The sequence below is a fragment of the Vicia villosa genome, linkage group LG1 (assembly GCF_029867415.1).
Source record: "Vicia villosa cultivar HV-30 ecotype Madison, WI linkage group LG1, Vvil1.0, whole genome shotgun sequence".
NCBI lineage: Eukaryota > Viridiplantae > Streptophyta > Magnoliopsida > Fabales > Fabaceae > Vicia > Vicia villosa.
The window spans coordinates 7,955,640-7,977,957 of NC_081180.1; the positions used below are offsets into that span (position 1 = coordinate 7,955,640).

At 27.6% G+C, this 22,318-nt stretch overlaps 2 protein-coding genes across 2 annotated transcripts; both read left to right on the forward strand.

Annotated features, from left to right (window-relative positions):
* The first annotated feature begins 14,395 nt into the window (after positions 1-14,395).
* On the forward strand, positions 14,396-15,089 carry LOC131600439 (uncharacterized). Its single transcript, XM_058872605.1, has 2 exons — positions 14,396-14,673; positions 14,771-15,089. Exons 1-2 carry the CDS (start codon positions 14,465-14,467, stop codon positions 14,901-14,903), a joined length of 342 nt encoding a protein of 113 aa, XP_058728588.1. The 5' UTR covers positions 14,396-14,464; the 3' UTR covers positions 14,904-15,089.
* Positions 15,090-18,870: 3,781 nt separating this feature from the next.
* On the forward strand, positions 18,871-21,495 carry LOC131600449 (AP2-like ethylene-responsive transcription factor At1g16060). Its single transcript, XM_058872613.1, has 7 exons — positions 18,871-19,361; positions 19,440-19,522; positions 20,055-20,143; positions 20,244-20,317; positions 20,426-20,476; positions 20,583-20,659; positions 20,827-21,495. The coding sequence occupies exons 1-7, from the start codon at positions 19,207-19,209 to the stop codon at positions 21,366-21,368; spliced, it is 1,071 nt and encodes a 356-aa protein (XP_058728596.1). The 5' UTR covers positions 18,871-19,206; the 3' UTR covers positions 21,369-21,495.
* Positions 21,496-22,318: the final 823 nt, after the last annotated feature.

Below are 22,318 nucleotides of genomic sequence, written 5' to 3' on the forward strand. Positions count from 1 at the left end.
GTTTGATATTTTCAACACAAAATAATATCCACTTTTCAAATTACTTTTCTAATATTGTTAAAAACTGTCTTTTAATGTCCCAATTATTCACACTATTTTTATATTTGTAATAGACATCTAAGAATTTATATTAAATACTCCCTCTATTTCTTAGTATATGCAAAATTTAACTTTTTAGATTCATTGAATAAATGATGTATCTAGTCTATATGTAATCTAAATACATTATTTAATGAATGAATGTAAAAAGTCAAATTTGCTTATAAAAGAGAATGGAGCGTGTACTTTAATTCCATTAGAAGGTACAACAAAATTAATTCATATTAAAGATGAATATCATATATTTCACATAATATATTCAAATATTTGCAATTCCTCTTAGCGCAACTTAGTGTTATCTTAATTGAATCAAACGAAATCTAATTTATGAGTTAAAGATGTCGGTCTAGTGGTCAAGGTCTGAGACTTGAGAGTTTGGTCCTCTTAATGTCCTGAGTTTAACACTTGCTAGTGTCAACTTTTTGTTTTTTTAGAGTTTGACACCTACTAGTGTCAACTTTTTGTCGTTTATTTTTTTGCTCATTAGTGTTTACTTTGGTTTGATTTTTTCAACACAATATAATATCCACTTATCAAATTACTTTTCTTATATTGTTAGAAAATGTATTTTAAAATCACGATTAAATACACTATTTTTATTTTTGTAACAAACATTTAAGAATTAATATTAAATACTTTAATTCCATTAGATGGTAGAGCAAAGTTAATTCATATTACCAATGAATACCATATTTTTCACATTATGGAATGAAACATTTGTAATTCCTCATAGCACAACCTAGTATTGTCTTAATTTAATATAATTAAAAAATTATATCACACAAAGATGTTGTCTCTTGTGGTGAAGGCTTTGGATTTAAGAGTTTGCTCCTCTTAATGTCTTGAGTTAAAACACTTCCTAATGACAACTTTTTATTTTTAACTTCTTTTTATTTTTAACTTCTTCATCATCTCAACATAACTTTTTCATTTTTACTTCTTTATCATCTCAAAGTCTCTAGTGTGACACCTGCTAGTGCAACTTTTTGTTGTTTATTTTTCTTAGTCAATTTTTACTTTGATTTGATTTTTTCAACACAATATAATATCCATTAATTAAATTACATTTTTAATATTGTTAAAAATTGTCTTTTAAAATCACGATTAAATACACTATTTTTATTTTTGTAACAAACATTTTACAATTCATATTAATTACTTTAATTTCATTAGACGGTAGTGCAAAATTAATTCATATTAACGCTGAATATCATATTTTTAACATTATATGTTGAAATATTTGCAATTCCTCATAGAGCAACTCAGTGTTGTCTTAATTTAGTATAACAAAAAAATGTTATCACACAAACATGTTGGCCTAGTGGTGAAGGCTTGTGACTTTAGAGTTTGCTCCTCTTAATGTCATAAGTTCAACAACACTTGCTAATGTCAACTTTTTGTTTTTTACTTCTTTATCTAATCAAAGTCTCAAGTTTGACACCTGCTACTGTCAACTTTTAGTTGTTTATTTTTTTAATTAATTTTTAATTTGGTTTGATATTTTCAACACAAAATAATATCCACTTTTCAAATTACTTTTCTAATATTGTTAAAAACTGTCTTTTAATGTCCCAATTATTCACACTATTTTTATATTTGTAATAGACATCTAAGAATTTATATTAAATACTCCCTCTATTTCTTAGTATATGCAAAATTTAACTTTTTAGATTCATTGAATAAATGATGTATCTAGTCTATATGTAATCTAAATACATTATTTAATGAATGAATGTAAAAAGTCAAATTTGCTTATAAAAGAGAATGGAGCGTGTACTTTAATTCCATTAGAAGGTACAACAAAATTAATTCATATTAAAGATGAATATCATATATTTCACATAATATATTCAAATATTTGCAATTCCTCTTAGCGCAACTTAGTGTTATCTTAATTGAATCAAACGAAATCTAATTTATGAGTTAAAGATGTCGGTCTAGTGGTCAAGGTCTGAGACTTGAGAGTTTGGTCCTCTTAATGTCCTGAGTTTAACACTTGCTAGTGTCAACTTTTTGTTTTTTTAGAGTTTGACACCTACTAGTGTCAACTTTTTGTCGTTTATTTTTTTGCTCATTAGTGTTTACTTTGGTTTGATTTTTTCAACACAATATAATATCCACTTATCAAATTACTTTTCTTATATTGTTAGAAAATGTATTTTAAAATCACGATTAAATACACTATTTTTATTTTTGTAACAAACATTTAAGAATTAATATTAAATACTTTAATTCCATTAGATGGTAGAGCAAAGTTAATTCATATTACCAATGAATACCATATTTTTCACATTATGGAATGAAACATTTGTAATTCCTCATAGCACAACCTAGTATTGTCTTAATTTAATATAATTAAAAAATATATCACACAAAGATGTTGTCCTTGTGGTGAAGGCTTTGGATTTAAGAGTTTGCTCCTCTTAATGTCTTGAGTTAAACACTTCCTAATGACAACTTTTTATTTTTAACTTCTTTTTATTTTTAACTTCTTCATCATCTCAACATAACTTTTTCATTTTTACTTCTTTATCATCTCAAAGTCTCTAGTGTGACACCTGCTAGTGCAACTTTTGGTTGTTTATTTTTCTTAGTCAATTTTTACTTTGATTTGATTTTTTCAACACAATATAATATCCATTAATTAAATTACATTTTTAATATTGTTAAAAATTGTCTTTTAAAATCACGATTAAATACACTATTTTTATTTTTGTAACAAACATTTTACAATTCATATTAATTACTTTAATTTCATTAGACGGTAGTGCAAAATTAATTCATATTAACGCTGAATATCATATTTTTAACATTATATGTTGAAATATTTGCAATTCCTCATAGAGCAACTCAGTGTTGTCTTAATTTAGTATAACAAAAAAATGTTATCACACAAACATGTTGGCCTAGTGGTGAAGGCTTGTGACTTTAGAGTTTGCTCCTCTTAATGTCATAAGTTCAACACTTGCTAATGTCAACTTTTTGTTTTTTACTTCTTTATCTAATCAAAGTCTCAAGTTTGACACCTGCTACTGTCAACTTTTAGTTGTTTATTTTTTTAATTAATTTTTAATTTGGTTTGATATTTTCAACACAAAATAATATCCACTTTTCAAATTACTTTTCTAATATTGTTAAAAACTGTCTTTTAATGTCCCAATTATTCACACTATTTTTATATTTGTAATAGACATCTAAGAATTTATATTAAATACTCCCTCTATTTCTTAGTATATGCAAAATTTAACTTTTTAGATTCATTGAATAAATGATGTATCTAGTCTATATGTAATCTAAATACATTATTTAATGAATGAATGTAAAAAGTCAAATTTGCTTATAAAAGAGAATGGAGCGTGTACTTTAATTCCATTAGAAGGTACAACAAAATTAATTCATATTAAAGATGAATATCATATATTTCACATAATATATTCAAATATTTGCAATTCCTCTTAGCGCAACTTAGTGTTATCTTAATTGAATCAAACGAAATCTAATTTATGAGTTAAAGATGTCGGTCTAGTGGTCAAGGTCTGAGACTTGAGAGTTTGGTCCTCTTAATGTCCTGAGTTTAACACTTGCTAGTGTCAACTTTTTGTTTTTTTAGAGTTTGACACCTACTAGTGTCAACTTTTAGTCGTTTATTTTTTTGCTCATTAGTGTTTACTTTGGTTTGATTTTTTCAACACAATATAATATCCACTTATCAAATTACTTTTCTTATATTGTTAGAAAATGTATTTTAAAATCACGATTAAATACACTATTTTTATTTTTGTAACAAACATTTAAGAATTAATATTAAATACTTTAATTCCATTAGATGGTAGAGCAAAGTTAATTCATATTACCAATGAATACCATATTTTTCACATTATGGAATGAAACATTTGTAATTCCTCATAGCACAACCTAGTATTGTCTTAATTTAATATAATTAAAAAATATATCACACAAAGATGTTGTCCTTGTGGTGAAGGCTTTGGATTTAAGAGTTTGCTCCTCTTAATGTCTTGAGTTAAACACTTCCTAATGACAACTTTTTATTTTTAACTTCTTTTTATTTTTAACTTCTTCATCATCTCAACATAACTTTTTCATTTTTACTTCTTTATCATCTCAAAGTCTCTAGTGTGACACCTGCTAGTGCAACTTTTGGTTGTTTATTTTTCTTAGTCAATTTTTACTTTGATTTGATTTTTTCAACACAATATAATATCCATTAATTAAATTACATTTTTAATATTGTTAAAAATTGTCTTTTAAAATCACGATTAAATACACTATTTTTATTTTTGTAACAAACATTTTACAATTCATATTAATTACTTTAATTTCATTAGACGGTAGTGCAAAATTAATTCATATTAACGCTGAATATCATATTTTTAACATTATATGTTGAAATATTTGCAATTCCTCATAGAGCAACTCAGTGTTGTCTTAATTTAGTATAACAAAAAAATGTTATCACACAAACATGTTGGCCTAGTGGTGAAGGCTTGTGACTTTAGAGTTTGCTCCTCTTAATGTCATAAGTTCAACACTTGCTAATGTCAACTTTTTGTTTTTTACTTCTTTATCTAATCAAAGTCTCAAGTTTGACACCTGCTACTGTCAACTTTTAGTTGTTTATTTTTTTAATTAATTTTTAATTTGGTTTGATATTTTCAACACAAAATAATATCCACTTTTCAAATTACTTTTCTAATATTGTTAAAAACTGTCTTTTAATGTCCCAATTATTCACACTATTTTTATATTTGTAATAGACATCTAAGAATTTATATTAAATACTCCCTCTATTTCTTAGTATATGCAAAATTTAACTTTTTAGATTCATTGAATAAATGATGTATCTAGTCTATATGTAATCTAAATACATTATTTAATGAATGAATGTAAAAAGTCAAATTTGCTTATAAAAGAGAATGGAGCGTGTACTTTAATTCCATTAGAAGGTACAACAAAATTAATTCATATTAAAGATGAATATCATATATTTCACATAATATATTCAAATATTTGCAATTCCTCTTAGCGCAACTTAGTGTTATCTTAATTGAATCAAACGAAATCTAATTTATGAGTTAAAGATGTCGGTCTAGTGGTCAAGGTCTGAGACTTGAGAGTTTGGTCCTCTTAATGTCCTGAGTTTAACACTTGCTAGTGTCAACTTTTTGTTTTTTTAGAGTTTGACACCTACTAGTGTCAACTTTTTGTCGTTTATTTTTTTGCTCATTAGTGTTTACTTTGGTTTGATTTTTTCAACACAATATAATATCCACTTATCAAATTACTTTTCTTATATTGTTAGAAAATGTATTTTAAAATCACGATTAAATACACTATTTTTATTTTTGTAACAAACATTTAAGAATTAATATTAAATACTTTAATTCCATTAGATGGTAGAACAAAGTTAATTCATATTACCAATGAATACCATATTTTTCACATTATGGAATGAAACATTTGTAATTCCTCATAGCACAACCTAGTATTGTCTTAATTTAATATAATTAAAAAATATATCACACAAAGATGTTGTCCTTGTGGTGAAGGCTTTGGATTTAAGAGTTTGCTCCTCTTAATGTCTTGAGTTAAACACTTCCTAATGACAACTTTTTATTTTTAACTTCTTTTTATTTTTAACTTCTTCATCATCTCAACATAACTTTTTCATTTTTACTTCTTTATCATCTCAAAGTCTCTAGTGTGACACCTGCTAGTGCAACTTTTTGTTGTTTATTTTTCTTAGTCAATTTTTACTTTGATTTGATTTTTTCAACACAATATAATATCCATTAATTAAATTACATTTTTAATATTGTTAAAAATTGTCTTTTAAAATCACGATTAAATACACTATTTTTATTTTTGTAACAAACATTTTACAATTCATATTAATTACTTTAATTTCATTAGACGGTAGTGCAAAATTAATTCATATTAACGCTGAATATCATATTTTTAACATTATATGTTGAAATATTTGCAATTCCTCATAGAGCAACTCAGTGTTGTCTTAATTTAGTATAACAAAAAAATGTTATCACACAAACATGTTGGCCTAGTGGTGAAGGCTTGTGACTTTAGAGTTTGCTCCTCTTAATGTCATAAGTTCAACACTTGCTAATGTCAACTTTTTGTTTTTTACTTCTTTATCTAATCAAAGTCTCAAGTTTGACACCTGCTACTGTCAACTTTTAGTTGTTTATTTTTTTAATTAATTTTTAATTTGGTTTGATATTTTCAACACAAAATAATATCCACTTTTCAAATTACTTTTCTAATATTGTTAAAAACTGTCTTTTAATGTCCCAATTATTCACACTATTTTTATATTTGTAATAGACATCTAAGAATTTATATTAAATACTCCCTCTATTTCTTAGTATATGCAAAATTTAACTTTTTAGATTCATTGAATAAATGATGTATCTAGTCTATATGAAATCTAAATACATTATTTAATGAATGAATGTAAAAAGTCAAATTTGCTTATAAAAGAGAATGGAGCGTGTACTTTAATTCCATTAGAAGGTACAACAAAATTAATTCATATTAAAGATGAATATCATATATTTCACATAATATATTCAAATATTTGCAATTCCTCTTAGCGCAACTTAGTGTTATCTTAATTGAATCAAACGAAAGCTAATTTATGAGTTAAAGATGTCGGTCTAGTGGTCAAGGTCTGAGACTTGAGAGTTTGGTCCTCTTAATGTCCTGAGTTTAACACTTGCTAGTGTCAACTTTTTATTTTTTTAGAGTTTGACACCTACTAGTGTCAACTTTTTGTCGTTTATTTTTTTGCTCATTAGTGTTTACTTTGGTTTGATTTTTTCAACACAATATAATATCCACTTATCAAATTACTTTTCTTATATTGTTAGAAAATGTATTTTAAAATCACGATTAAATACACTATTTTTATTTTTGTAACAAACATTTAAGAATTAATATTAAATACTTTAATTCCATTAGATGGTAGAGCAAAGTTAATTCATATTACCAATGAATACCATATTTTTCACATTATGGAATGAAACATTTGTAATTCCTCATAGCACAACCTAGTATTGTCTTAATTTAATATAATTAAAAAATATATCACACAAAGATGTTGTCCTTGTGGTGAAGGCTTTGGATTTAAGAGTTTGCTCCTCTTAATGTCTTGAGTTAAACACTTCCTAATGACAACTTTTTATTTTTAACTTCTTTTTATTTTTAACTTCTTCATCATCTCAACATAACTTTTTCATTTTTACTTCTTTATCATCTCAAAGTCTCTAGTGTGACACCTGCTAGTGCAACTTTTTGTTGTTTATTTTTCTTAGTCAACTTTTACTTTGATTTGATTTTTTCAACACAATATAATATCCATTAATTAAATTACATTTTTAATATTGTTAAAAATTGTCTTTTAAAATCACGATTAAATACACTATTTTTATTTTTGTAACAAACATTTTACAATTCATATTAATTACTTTAATTCCATTAGATGGTAGTGCAAAATTAATTCATATTAACTCTGAATATCATATTTTTAACATTATATGTTGAAATATTTGCAATTCCTCATAGAGCAACTCAGTGTTGTCTTAATTTAGTATAACAAAAAAATGTTATCACACAAAGATTTTGGCCTAGTGGTGAAGGCTTGTGACTTGAGAGTTTGCTCCTCTTAATGTCATAAGTTCAACACTTGCTAATGTCAACTTTTTGTTTTTTACTTCTTTATCTAATCAAAGTCTCAAGTTTGACACCTGCTACTGTCAACTTTTAGTTTTTTATTTTTTTAATTAATTTTTAATTTGGTTTGATATTTTCAACACAAAATAATATCCACTTTTCAAATTACTTTTCTAATATTGTTAAAAACTGTCTTTTAATGTCACAATTATTCACACTATTTTTATATTTGTAATAAACATCTAAGAATTTATATTAAATACTCCCTCTATTTCTTAGTATATGCAAAATTTAACTTTTTAGATTCATTGAATAAATGATGTATCTAGTCTATATATAATCTAAATAAGTTATTTAATGAATGAATGTAAAAAGTCAAATTTGCTTATAAAAGAGAATATTAAAGATGAATATCATATATTTCACATAATATATTCAAATATTTGCAATTCCTCTTAGCGCAACATAGCGTTATCTTAATTGAATCAATGAAAATCAAATTTATGAGTCAAAGATGTCGGTCTAGTGGTCAAGGTTTGTGACTTGAGAGTTTGCTCCTCTTAATGTCCTGAGTTTACCACTTGCTAGTGTCAACTTTTTGTTTTTTACAGTTTGACACCTACTAGTGTCAACTTTTTGTCGTTTATTTTTTTGTTAATTAATTTTTACTTTGGTTTGATTTTTTCAACACAATCTAATATCCACTTATCAAATTACATTTCTAATATTGTTAGAAAATGTCTTTTAAAATCACGATTAAATACATTATTTTTATTTTTGTAACAAACATTTTAGAATTTATATTAAATACTTTAATTCCATTAGATGGTAGAGGAAAGTTAATTCATACTACCAATGAATATCATATTTTTCACATTATGGATTGAAATATTTGCAATTCCTCATAGCGCAACCTAGTGTTTTCTTAATTTTATATAATTTAAAAATATATTACACAAAGATGTTCTCCTAGTGGTGAAGGCTTTGAGCTTGAGAGTTTGCTCCTCTTAATGTCCTGAGTTCAACACTATTTTTAAAATCACGATTAAATACACTATTTTTATTTTTGTAACAGGCATTTTACAATTCATATTAAATAATTGAATTTCATTAGATGGTAGTGCAAAATTAATTCATATTAACGCTGAATATCATATTTCTAACATTATATGTTGAAATATTTGCAATTCCACATAGAGCAATTCAGTCTTGTCTTAATTTAGTATAACAAAAAAATGTTAACACACAGAGATGTAGGCCTAGTTGTGAAGGCTTGTGACTTGAGATTTTGCTCCTTTTAATGTCATAAGTTCAACACTTGCTAATGTCAGCTTTTTGTTTTTTACTTCTTTATCTAATCAAAGTCTCAAGTTTGACACCTGCTACTGTCAACTTTTAGTTGTTTATTTTTTTAATTAATTTTTAATTTGGTTTGATATTTTAAACACAAAATAATATCCACTTTTCAAATTACTTTTCTAATATTGTTAAAAAATGTCTTTTAATGTCACAATTATTCACACAATTTTTATATTTGTAATAGACATCTAAGAATTTATATTAAATACTCCCTCTATTTCTTAGTATATGCAAAATTTAACTTTTTAGATTCATTGAATAAATGATGTATCTAGTCTATATATAATCTAAATACATTATTTAATGAATGAATGTTAAAAGTCCAATTTGCTTATAAAAGAGAATGTAGCGTGTACTTTAATTTCATTAGAAGGTACAACAAACTTAATTCATAATAAAGATGAATATTATATATTTCCAATAATATATTCAAATATTTGCAATTCCTCTTAGCGCAACTTAGCGTTATCTTAATTGATTCAAACAAAATTAAACTTACAAGTCAGAGATGTCGGTCTAGTGGTCAAGGTTTGAGACTTGAGAGTTTGCTCCTCTTAATGTCTTGAGTTTACCACTTGCTAGTGTCAACTTTTTGTTTTTTTACAGTTTGACACCTACTAGTGTCAACTTTTTGTCGTTTATTTTTTTGTTAATTAATTTTTACTTTGGTTTGATTTTTTCAACACAATATAATATCCACTTATCAAATTACATTTCTAATATTGTTAGAAAATGTCTGTTAAAATCACGATTAAATACACTATTTTTATTTTTGTAACAAACATTTAAGAATTTATTTTAAATACTTTAATTCCATTAGATGGTAGAGCAAAGTTAATTCATATTACCAATGAATATCATATTTTTCACATTATGGATTGAAATATTTGCAATTCCTCATAGCGCAACTTAGTGTTCTCTTAATTTAATATAATTTAAAAACATATTACACAAAGATGTTCTCCTAGTGGTGAAGGCTTTGGACTTGAGAGTTTGCTCTTCTTAATGTCCGAGTTCAACACTTCTTAGTGACAACTTTTTATTTTTTACTTCTTCATCATCTCAACAAAACTTTTTCATTTGTACTTCTTTGTAATCTCAAAGTCTCTAGTGTGGCACCTGCTAATGTCAATTTTTTGTTGTTTATTTTTCTTAATAAATTTTTACTTTGATTTGATTTTTTTTAACACAATATAATATCCCCTAATTAAGTTACATTTTTAATATTGTTAGAAACTGACTTTTAAAATCACGATTAAATACACTATTTTTATTTTTGTAACAGGCATTTTACAATTCATATTAAATACTTGAATTTCATTAGATGGTAGTGCAAAATTAATTCATATTAACTCTGAACATCATATTTTTAACATTATATGTTGAAATATTTGCAATTCCATAGTGCAATTTAGTGTTCTCTTAATTTAGTATAACAAAAAAAAGTGATCACACAAAGATGTCGGCCTAGTGGTGAAGGTTTGTGACTTGAGAGTTTGCTCCTCTTAATGTCATAAGTTCAACACTTGCTAGTGTCAAGTTTTTGATTTTTACTTCTTTATCTAATCAAAGTCTCAAGTTTGACTCTTGCTACTGTCAACTTTTAGTTGTTTATTTTTTTAATTAATTTTTAATTTAGTTTGATATTTTCAACACAAAATAATATCCACCTTTCAAATTACTTTTCTAATATTGTTAAAAAGTGTCTTTTAATGTCACAATTATTCACACTATTTTTATATTTGTAATAGACATCTAAGAATTTATATTTAATACTCCCTCTATTTCTTAGTATATGCAAAATTTAACTTTTTAGATTCATTAAATAAATGATGTATCTAGTCTATATATAATCTAAATACATTATTTAATGAATGAATGTAAAAAGTCAAATTTGCTTATAAAAGAGAATGGAGCGTGTACTTTAATTCCATTAGAAGGTACAACAAACTTAATTCATATTAAAGATGAATATCATATATTTCACATAATATATTCAAATATTTGCAATTCCTCTTGGTGCAACTTAGCGTTATCTTAATTGAATTAATGAAAATCAAATTTATGAGTCAAAGATGTCGGTCTAGTGGTCAAGGTTTGTGACTTGCTAGTGTCAACTTTTTGTTTTTTACAGTTTGACACCTACTAGTGTCAACTTTTTGTCGTTTATTTTTTTGTTAATTAATTTTTACTTTGGTTTGATTTTTTCAACACAATATAATATCCACTTATCAAATTACATTTCTAATATTGTTAGAAAATGTCTTTTAAAATCACGATTAAATACACTATTTTTATTTTTGTAACAAACATTTAAGAATTTATATTAAACACTTCAATTCCATTAGATGGTAGAGCAAAGTTAATTCATATTTCCAATGAATATCATATTATTCACATTATAGATTGAAATATTTGCATTTTCTCATAGCGCAACCTAGTGATGTTGCCTTAGTGTTGAAGGCTTTGGACTTGAGAGTTTGCTTCTCTGAATATCCTGTGTTCAACAGTTTGTAGTGACAACTTTTTGTTTTTTACTCCTTCATCATCTCAACAAAACTTTTTCATTTTTACATCTTTATCATCTCAAAGTCTCAAGTGTGACACTTGCTAGTGTCAACTTTTTGTTGTTTATTTTTCTCAATAAATTTTTACTTTGGTTTGATTTTTTCTACACAATATAATATCCATTAATTAAATTACCTTTTTAATATAGTCAGAAACTGTCTTTTAAAATCACGATTAAATACACTCTTTTTATTTTTGTAATAGACAATTTACAATTCATATTAAATACTTTAATTTCATTAGATGGTAGTGCAAAATTAAATTATATTAACGTTGAATATCATATTTTTAACATTATATATTGAAATATTTGCAATTCCTCATAGTGCAACTTAGCGTTATCTTAATTGAATCAACGAAATCAAATTTATGAGTCAAAGATGTTGGCCTAGTGGTTAAGGTTTGAGACTTGAGAGTTAGCTCCTCTTAATGTCCTGAGTTTACCACTTGCTAGTGTCAACTTTTTTTTTAACAGTTTGACACCTACTAGTGTCAACTTTTTTTCGTTTTTTTTTTGTTAATTAATTTTTAGTTTGGTTTGATTTTTTCAACACAATATAATATCCACTTATCAAATTACATTTCTAATTTTGTTAGAAAATGTCTTTTAAAATCACGATTAAATACACTATTTTTATTTTTGTAACAAATATTTAAGAATTTATATTAAATACTTTAATTCCATTAGATGGTAGAGCAAAGTTAAATCATATTACCAATGAATATCATATTTTTCACATTATAGAATGAAATATTTGCTTTTCCTCGTAACGCAACCTAGTGTTGTCTTAATTTAATATAATTTAAAAATATATCACAAAAAGATGTTGTTCTAGTGATGAAGACTTTGGACTTGAGAGTTTGCTCCTCTTAACATCTTGAGTTTAACACTTCCTAGTTACAACTTTTTGTTTTTTACTTCTTCATCATCTCAACAAAACTTTTTCATTACTTTGGTTTGAGGTTTTCAACACAATTTAATATCTACTAATTAAATTACATTTTTAATATTGTTAGAAACAGTCTTTTAAAATCACGATTAAATACACTATTTTTATTTTTGTAAGGGATATTTTACAATTCATATTAAATACTTTAATTTCATTAGATGGTAGTGCAAAATTAATTCATATTAACCCTGAATATCATATTTTTAACATTATATATTGAAATATTTGCAATTCCTCATAGTGCAATTTAGTGTTGTGTTAATTTAGTATAACAAAATATAGTTATCACACAAAGATGTTGGCCTATTGATGAATGCTTATGACTTGAGAGTTTGCTCCTCTTAATGTCATGAGTTCAACACTTGTTAGTGTCAACTTTTTGTTTTTTACTTCTTTATCATATCAAAGTCTCAAGTTTGACACTTGCTAGTGTCAAGTTTTTGTTTTTTTTTTTACTTATTTATCATATCAAAGTCTCAAGTTTGACACCTGCTAGTGTCAACTTTTTGTTTAATTTTTTAATTAATTTTTAATTTTGTCTGATATTTTCAGCACAAAACAATATCCACTTTTCAAATTACGTTTCTAATATTGTTAAAAACTGTCTTTTAATATCACTATTATTTACACTATTTTTATATTTGTAATAGACATCTAAGAATTTATATTAAATACTCCCTCTATATCTTAGTATATGCAAAATTTAACTTTTTAGATTCATTGAATAAATGATGTATCTAGTCTATATATAATCTAAATACATTATTTGTTGAATGAATGTAAAAAGTCAAATTTGTTTATAAAAGAGAATGGAGCGTGTACTTTAATTTCATTAGAAGGTAAAACAAACTTTATTCATATTAAAGATGAATATCATATATTTCACATAATATATTCAAATATTTGCAATTCCTCATAGGGCAACTTAGCGTTATCTTAATTGAATCAAACGAAATCAAATTTACGAGTCAAAGACGTTGGCCTAATGGTCAAGGTTTGAGACTTGAGAGTTTGCTCCCCTTAATGTCCGGAGTTTACCATTTGCTAGTGTCAATATTTTGTTTTTTATAGTTTGATACCTAATGATGTCAACTTTTTGTTGTTTAATTTTTTGTTAATTAATTTTTACTTTGATTTGATTTTTTCAACACAACATAATATCCACTTATCAAATTACATTTCAAATATGGTTAGAAAATGTCTTTTAAAATCACGATTAAATACACTATTTTTATTTTTGTAACAAACATTTAAGAATTTATATTAGATACTTTAATTTCATTAGATGGTAGAGCAAAGTTAATTCATATTACCAATGAATATCATATTTTTCACATTATATATTGAAATATTTGCAATTCCTCATAGCGCAACCTAGTTTGTCTTAATTTAATATAATTTAAAAATATATCGCACAAATATGTTGTCCTAGTGGTGAAGGCTTTGGACTTGAGAATTTGCTTCTCTTAATGTCCTTTATCTTAAAGAAAAACAAAAAATAGATAATTTTGTATATAGTTTTAAAAAATTATTTATTTTTGTATTTAGACATTTTATAATTTATAAAAACTGATTTTTGCTTTTGAAAAATTTAAAACAAAAAACAAAAATTAATTTTAATTTATAAAAAATTCCAACTATAAAACACAAAATGACGTGAAATGGAACCTAAACAAAATGACGAGGCTGCCCTTTCTTGTTTTGGGTTGTGGATAGTAATTTGAACCAGCAGTGTATGGTCAATTACAACGAATAGATAGTGTGATCAACAGAGGTAGCAAATGGAAGCCACAACAGTAAGGAGCTTCATCGGTTTCACTCTTACTCCTTCTCTTCAACCGAGAAGAAGCTTTCATACAACACTGGCTAAAAAGAAAGATGTTCAAGACAACACTAACGAGTCTCAACCTTTTTTACCATTGAGGATTTCAAACTCAAATCTTGCTCGTGCTGCCATTGGAGTGTTTGGATTAGGGTTCATTGATGCAGGGTTAGTTAGTAATTAATTATCACTGTTGTTATTAAATTTGATTTTCTTTGAGAATTTATAACAATTTTGATTCTTCAACTGAAACAACTTGTTTCAGGTATAGCGGAGACTGGTCGAGGATTGGAGTAATTACACCTCAGAATGAGGAAATTCTAAGGCTTGCAGCTTTTCTAGTCGTTCCCATTTGTGTCCTTTTCATTTTTAGGGTTCCCAAAGAACTAGATTATTGAGCTTTTCAAATACTATATGTAAAACAAAAACTGTGAGTTTTAATTGTCAATAGTTATATTTATATTCTTTATCCTGTTCTCATCAGTATTAAAAATTCAATTGGTTGCGAATTTACATGAACCCATGTAAAGAAAATCAGCAAAAGTTTGAAAGATGAAGCTCTTATTTACCTGTTTTATTCTGTGATTCAATCTGTGAAAGGGCTTATGATTTGGATTAGGAATTCATTTCATGTTCTGCAATGTATAACTGACTAATGTTACAGCATGATTTCTCATTCTGTTATTATTAAATGTAAACCACTTTAAACAAGTCTCTTCTCTCACACAGTCCTCAACGGCGGCCAATAGTGGCGCTATCCCACTATAGCGGAGCGAAAACTGGCTGCTACGGAAAGAGCCTTAGCGGGGTGCTATCCCACTATAACCGGAGTGGTTTCTGTCTTGCTATCCTTTTCCCCTATGAAAAACCGAAATCACCCTTAAATTTAAAACGTTTTAAGAGTAATTTTGGATTTTTCAATCGAATTTGAGTTGAGACTCAACCCTAACTTTCCTTCACCAACGTTTCTGTACTTCAATTTTCCAAAGAAAAATCACCAGTTCCTCCCTCACCTCTCTCAGCAGTTCGTTCTTCCCTATGCACTTCACATGTTTATCATTATTATTCGTGTAATTTATCCAAAAATGATCAAATAGCGGCCATCCTGCCATACGCTATACCACTATCTCATTTTTGGGGTCGGCCGCTCCGTGCTGCTATTTGGGATTAACCATCTCATTCTGTTGTTTTTAATTCATAGATTTATTTTTGTATTTACTTAAAAAGAGTTAAAACTAATTCTTTTACTCATTTGCATGCCAAAGTCTGTTTTTTTTCTTCTTATTGACCCTCTTTTGATCTTTCCATGATGACATAAGCAACTTTGAAAAGGGTGTCTAGTCTATGCCTATGTTTGGAATTTATTAAAAACCACGGTAGAAAATCACGGTGGGTAAAAACTACCAATAGTAGCTTCTGAAAATCACGTTGGGAGGGCTCCAAACGTGCGGTGGCGGAAGTGGACCGTGTTTCCAAACACACCGTATATTTTTCAAAAAGAGAAGGGTTAGATATAAGTCAAACTTGGAGGAATTACTTCTGCTGAGTTCATGCAGAGAAACATGGGGTGCATAATATACACTGTCTTTTGGGACTCCTTTTAATGTAATTTAATTTTGTTTGGGCCTTAATCTTTGCCTTTTACTCTCAGAACATGGTTCAACTGCAGCAAGGTGACCAATCTAACAAGACCATAATCTGCACAATGCTCCGATTAAATTATCCCCTTAAGATATTTAGGTATGATTGCACTTTGTAGTAGCAAGATGATATGGAATAGATTATGCTCAGAAGAGAATTACTTTTGAGAAAAATAGTTACCTGCTACATTCTTGCTATCACAATATTCAACAATGTGATATCTTGTATGAGATACGGCTTCCAAATCCAATCATGTAAAAGCTTCAACTTCTCCTTCTTTCCAAATCGTAATAGTTAAATAGTATGTATTTAATAATGTTTTTTTAACACCTTAACCTTTTATGATTCTTACCTTTTTAGTTACTACTTACTATTACTAACCCACATTGAATTGGTTTTGTTGTTTCGTTTGATCTGGCACAAACAAATTGTCAGTTTCAGAAAAGAATATACTGTCAACAGGAGATTATATTTTCATAATAATAGTAGTTGCGCTGGTGATAAATTTAGACTAAGGTGTGTTTGGAAGTGAAGAGATACGCGGCCATCGGGCAGGAGAATATCTGTCGTTGGTGGGTGTCCCATTTATGTGTCTGTGTATGGAAATAATGCTGGAGAGGTGAATGATGTTTTCATGCACTGTAAATAGTTTGTGGATTAGTAGTGGTAGATGTAGATTTGGTCTCAGACATTTTGACACAGCAGGGGAGTGTTATGGTCCCTTTGTCTTGGATCGTGTTAACACAGTCCTAGACGCGGTAGAAGCAATTCTAGTCAGCAAAACTAGAGGTTCATATCAGGGAGAAAGTAATATATTGATATAATCTTACTTAGCAGGTTCAAAGAGGCAATAGTAGCAGAGATTCTAAAATTGATTCCAATGACATAGTGGTGCTGCTGATGAGAAATTAAACTAGTAGTATTATTGCCTTTGTATATTGGGTTGGACTCTTTTTTTTTTTTTGATAAGCAAAATATATTAATAAAGAGCACAAGGGGTACTCAGCCCGTACAACATACCATATCAATTATAAGGTAATTGTAACCAATTATACCAAATCGGACATTTAATTCCACTTTTACCTACAGCCTGCCAAGACCAAGATATGAACTTAATACTGTCAACGATATCACCTAAGTTAACAGACACCCCTCTAAATACCAGATTATTCCTAGCCCACCAAATTGACCCTCCAGTGGCCATCCAAACCATCACTAAGATTTTTCTCTTCTTTTTATCCTGATCAGAACCCTTAATGCAGAAAGTGTAAAAATTTCTAATTAGTTCAGCAGTAAAAGTTTTAGGAATCTGTACTAACTTTTGATTGTATGGTCAAGTACGCAATGTATTATAAATTATAAATAATAACTACAAAGCGACCTTGTTGTCAAAGATAGGGAAAAAAAGGAGTAGGTAGGTATTACTATCTGACAATTGTTATTATTAAACGGTTTTCCGTTATTAGGTAAACTAGGTAACCAACTATAGTCTGTAAATATTAGGTCTGTGTTTGAAAAATGAACCATGGTTTTGCTTGCCAAATTTCTCCTAAATAGTGAAGCTTGACTAATTAATGCATCTCAATTTTGGGTGGTAAATGCATATGATCCTCACTCATGAATCTGATTTTTTGTTATTCATTATAATTTTAGCTGACTCGAATGATTAGTCTATACAATTAAAACCGAAACAATCCATAATCCTTAATCCAATGTAATGTAAGAGGTAGTAAATATGATAACAGACTGTCCCATGATATAATTTTGAGGCCCCACAATTGAACATTTTAGATTGCTCAAAAATAGTAGAAGAAGAGCATGGTCCCTAAGACTAAAACAGCATATCCTCTTTAATCGTCTACATGAGTTAGTTACACCTACATATGTGGCGCCAATGTTGATAGTTGACACTCCAAATTGTCTAAAATACATACTAACACATCATATATTTTATTATTTTATTATATTATATATTTTATTTTAAAATTCTTCAAATAATCAATACAAAAATATACAATTTCCAATTGTAAACTTCTCATGTCTTATTTCATTTGAGCGCCGTAGTATTTGCATGTATCACTCTCCATCACTTCAGGTGCATGCTGTTCGGTTCATCGGTTCAAAATTACAAATGATTGGTGAAATATGAGGTAATATCTTGCTGCAATGGAGATGTGCTTACAATGCGGCAAAAAAGAGTTGATTTGCAAAGTTAACACTTTAATATCTACCTCAGTGAGAGAATGAGAAATAATATGAGAGTGATAAATAATGAATTTAAATCATATATTTTTCTTCTTGTGGGGTACTTTATATATGTGAGTGAGTCGAAGTGTCTCAGACCTAGACCAAACACAGAACTTTAACTTATTGGATTTTTAGTTGACTCAAAACACAAATCATCACCAACTTGCACGTCTCTTTTCAAAACCACTAATCTGAATCCAAATTCGCTTCACCCGCTCGAAACAATATATTTTTTTTAATAGACAAATATTTTATAATTTGAATACATGTATAAAGACTATATTGACAAAACCTCACCTATTAAAAACATTAAATAAATGTTTTACTAGTTTAGGTAATCAACAATAGGTAGCAAATATAATGCCACCCATTTTAGTGGCCAATAAATAACTTCAAATTCGTTGAACAACTTTATAGGTAGGTACACATTTTAAAAATGATTAGAATGAATAATCTGGTAAGATCAAATCCATTCATTCATTATGGAAATATAATAAAATGGGGGTTAAAACTCAAGACAGAGAATAAAGTTATTAATCTTGCATATAAAAACTTATTGACAGCTACATCACAGAAATTCCAAGTGAAGACAATAGAGAAAGAATTTAACATAGAGCCGATTTTACAGACGGCCACAAACAACCATCTTTCAGCCGGCTGGCTATCTCATATTTCTGCCAGCATCACTAACCCCATTCCTTGCCCCATCCCTTTAAAATCTTCTTCATATTCATTTTTCTTTTTCCATTTTTAATACATATATAAATATACATATCTTGTTTCTTCACTATACACATCTTTGTTTTCGTTCCAATGGCGAAAAAATCGCAGAAGCAAATCGAGAAAGAGAATGTTAACAATGATTTGAATGCAAGTAGCACGGTTGTGACAAAGGCGAAACGGACTAGGAAGAGTGTCCCTAGAACTTCTCCGCCTCAACGCAGCTCGATATATCGAGGAGTCACTAGGTAATTGTAATTTGTATAATGTTAGTTATTACTTATTAGCGTCGATCGCCCGGTTAACATAATATCTTGATCGATCAGGCACCGGTGGACTGGTCGATATGAAGCTCATTTGTGGGACAAGAATTGCTGGAATGAGTCTCAGAACAAGAAAGGAAGACAAGGTAATTCTTATTTCACAAACTTTTTGGTTTTACAACATTGATTTTGATTAATATTTTTTACAGTTTGCTAATGTTTTGATTTCTTTTCATTTCTTTTGCATGTGGCATTTCAATCCTATGGTGATTAATTTTTTGCAGTATATCTTGGTACGTATTTACCTATGTTAAAATTGATTAGTACTCCCTCCGTTCCTTTTTAAGTGTCGTTTTAGCAAAAAGCTCTTCAACCAAGATAGTGGATTATTAGAGTTACTTTTTCTATTATACCCTTATTTATTTTTCTCTTTCCAAATAAATTCAATCATACACTCTCTTTTTCCAATAACTAATTGAAAAATTTGAGGTGGAGTTATTGATTGAACAAGGGTATAAATGACAAATTGTAACATTAAATTATAAAACGACATTTAAATAGGAACAAAAAAATTCTTCTAAAATGACACTTAAAAAGGAACGGAGGGAGTACTAATTATCATTATCACTGTGAAACCAAAGTGCTTATTAATTAAGCAATTATTGTTGAAATTTTCAGGTGCTTATGATAATGAGGAAACAGCAGCTCATGCATATGATTTAGCAGCATTGAAATATTGGGGTCAAGATACAATTATTAATTTTCCGGTACTTTAATAAGCCCTTTTATTAATATTCATCTTGGTTTAATTAATTATAGTTCAGAAAATGAAAAATGAAAAATAATTTTTTTTTCTTCAAATCACAGTTATCAAATTATCAGAAAGAACTTACAGAGATGGAGACTCAATCAAGAGAGGAATATATTGGATCCTTAAGAAGGTATATTAATTAAACATGTTTTTTTTAAAGTATATATAAGCTAAAATAATTTTGCAAATTAAAATTAAATTTAGCTTATTATTTCATTTTTATTTTAAAAATATGCAGGAAAAGCAGTGGTTTTTCTAGAGGAGTTTCTAAATATAGAGGTGTTGCAAGGTATATTATGCTGATATATTTTATAATGTTATTTTTTTTTCATAAGACTAATTAAGAATCAATTAATTTAAAGTTTAATGAATTTGATTTTGAATTAATTTTGTAGACATCATCACAATGGAAGGTGGGAGGCTAGGATTGGCAAAGTTTTTGGCAATAAGTATCTTTATCTTGGAACTTATGGTAAGTTCAAAATCATTGTTTCAAATTGTATATTGTATATTTTAATATAAATCGATATCCTCTGCGTGCATTTGCAGAAATCAATCTTTCAAAGCACGGAGAGTCTGAGTGAGTGGTAAAATTTTCAATGAAAAGATTTTAACACTGCTATGTGTTCAATTTTGCAGCTACCCAAGAAGAAGCGGCTACAGCTTATGACATGGCAGCTATAGAGTATCGTGGACTTAACGCGGTTACAAATTTCGATCTCAGCCGATATATTAAGTGGCTTAAGCCCAACAACAACAATAGTGAAAACAATGAGAAGTCCAATATTAGTCTTTGTCACACTAACTCTAACCATAATACCAATGACACAAACTCTAATGAAGAATTGGAATTTACCTTAGACAATGAAATAGTATCACTCAATAATAATACTACTATTGATGAAACCACATTGGTTCAACCTCGTCCAACTAGTGCCACGTCAGCCCTAGAGCTTCTTCTTCAATCATCAAAGTTTAAGGAAATGGTGGAAATGGCATCTATGACGACATCCAATGGTTCAACAACGTTGGAGTCTGATCAATTGTCACCATGTGCATTTCCTGATGATATTCAAACTTATTTTGAGTATGAAGATTTCAGTGATACTATGATTGATGATCTCAACTCCATTGTGCCTATGTTTCATTGTGATGGTTTTGAGGGTGTTGAGATTTTATAAGAGAATTTGGATATGTATGTTTTTATTTATTTATTTGATTTTATTTATTTATGTTATTTATGAGACTTATACATTTTATAATTTACCTAATTAGGATTTAATAAGCTTTTAGATGAAATAAGTTATTGTTGAGAAAATTCAAATGTGAACTAATTGTATCAAATTTGATTGTATCATGAATATTAACATTTTACTATAGCAATTTGTCAAACTATAGCAATATGATATTACATTATATTATCAAGGTGAAAGTTCATGTTGAAGAGTTTTTTTCCCTGTTTTTAGCAATAACCAAACAGATGAAACAAACAAACTTCAATTAATGAAAAAAAGAAGAGATGTGTTGGAAGAGACATACATGAACTGATCTAGAGATACTTGATTGAAATAATGAAATAGATTGATGAACAATAGAAGTAAAGATTAGAAGCTTCACAAATAAGAAAGACAAGGAATTTAGGAGGAAAAATGATATTTCTACACTAGTTTTTTATACTACATCGTAGACACTATTCATCAATACGTGATCACTGTTTTTATTTTATTTTGAGTTTTTAATATATATTTTTTCTAAAACTATTTTAGTTAATGAAATGTTAAAACTTTATTAATATAATTCAAAGTTTGATTAATATATGTTTTGACATAAAAAATTAATATATATGGTAGAGACTTTAGTTAATCATATTTATAAAATTGGTTAATACAATTTATAAGTTGGTTAATTGGTTAATGAGTTCTCAAACATAAAAAAAAATATTAAATAGGAAAATAAAGTTGTTAATGGAGTGTAAATGTGACTTAATACATTTATAATTTAGTGTTAATAGCATATATTTTAGAGATTAATGGTAGTACACTGTCAGTGTAAAAAAAAATTACACATACATCAAATTAGAATATTTTAAAATGTCACATCATAAAAGTATTTTTAAATTTACAGTGTGACT

Bases quoted from the DNA above. Each gene is read 5' to 3' on its own strand.
- LOC131600439 (XM_058872605.1), top strand. From the start codon at position 14,465: ATGGAAGCCACAACAGTAAGGAGCTTCATCGGTTTCACTCTTACTCCT. The intron at 14,674-14,770 runs GTTAGTTAGTAA...AACTTGTTTCAG, and splicing joins TTAGGGTTCATTGATGCAGG to GTATAGCGGAGACTGGTCGA.
- LOC131600449 (XM_058872613.1), top strand. From the start codon at position 19,207: ATGGCGAAAAAATCGCAGAAGCAAATCGAGAAAGAGAATGTTAACAAT. The intron at 19,362-19,439 runs GTAATTGTAATT...TTGATCGATCAG, and splicing joins ATATATCGAGGAGTCACTAG to GCACCGGTGGACTGGTCGAT. The intron at 19,523-20,054 runs GTAATTCTTATT...TGAAATTTTCAG, and splicing joins GAACAAGAAAGGAAGACAAG to GTGCTTATGATAATGAGGAA.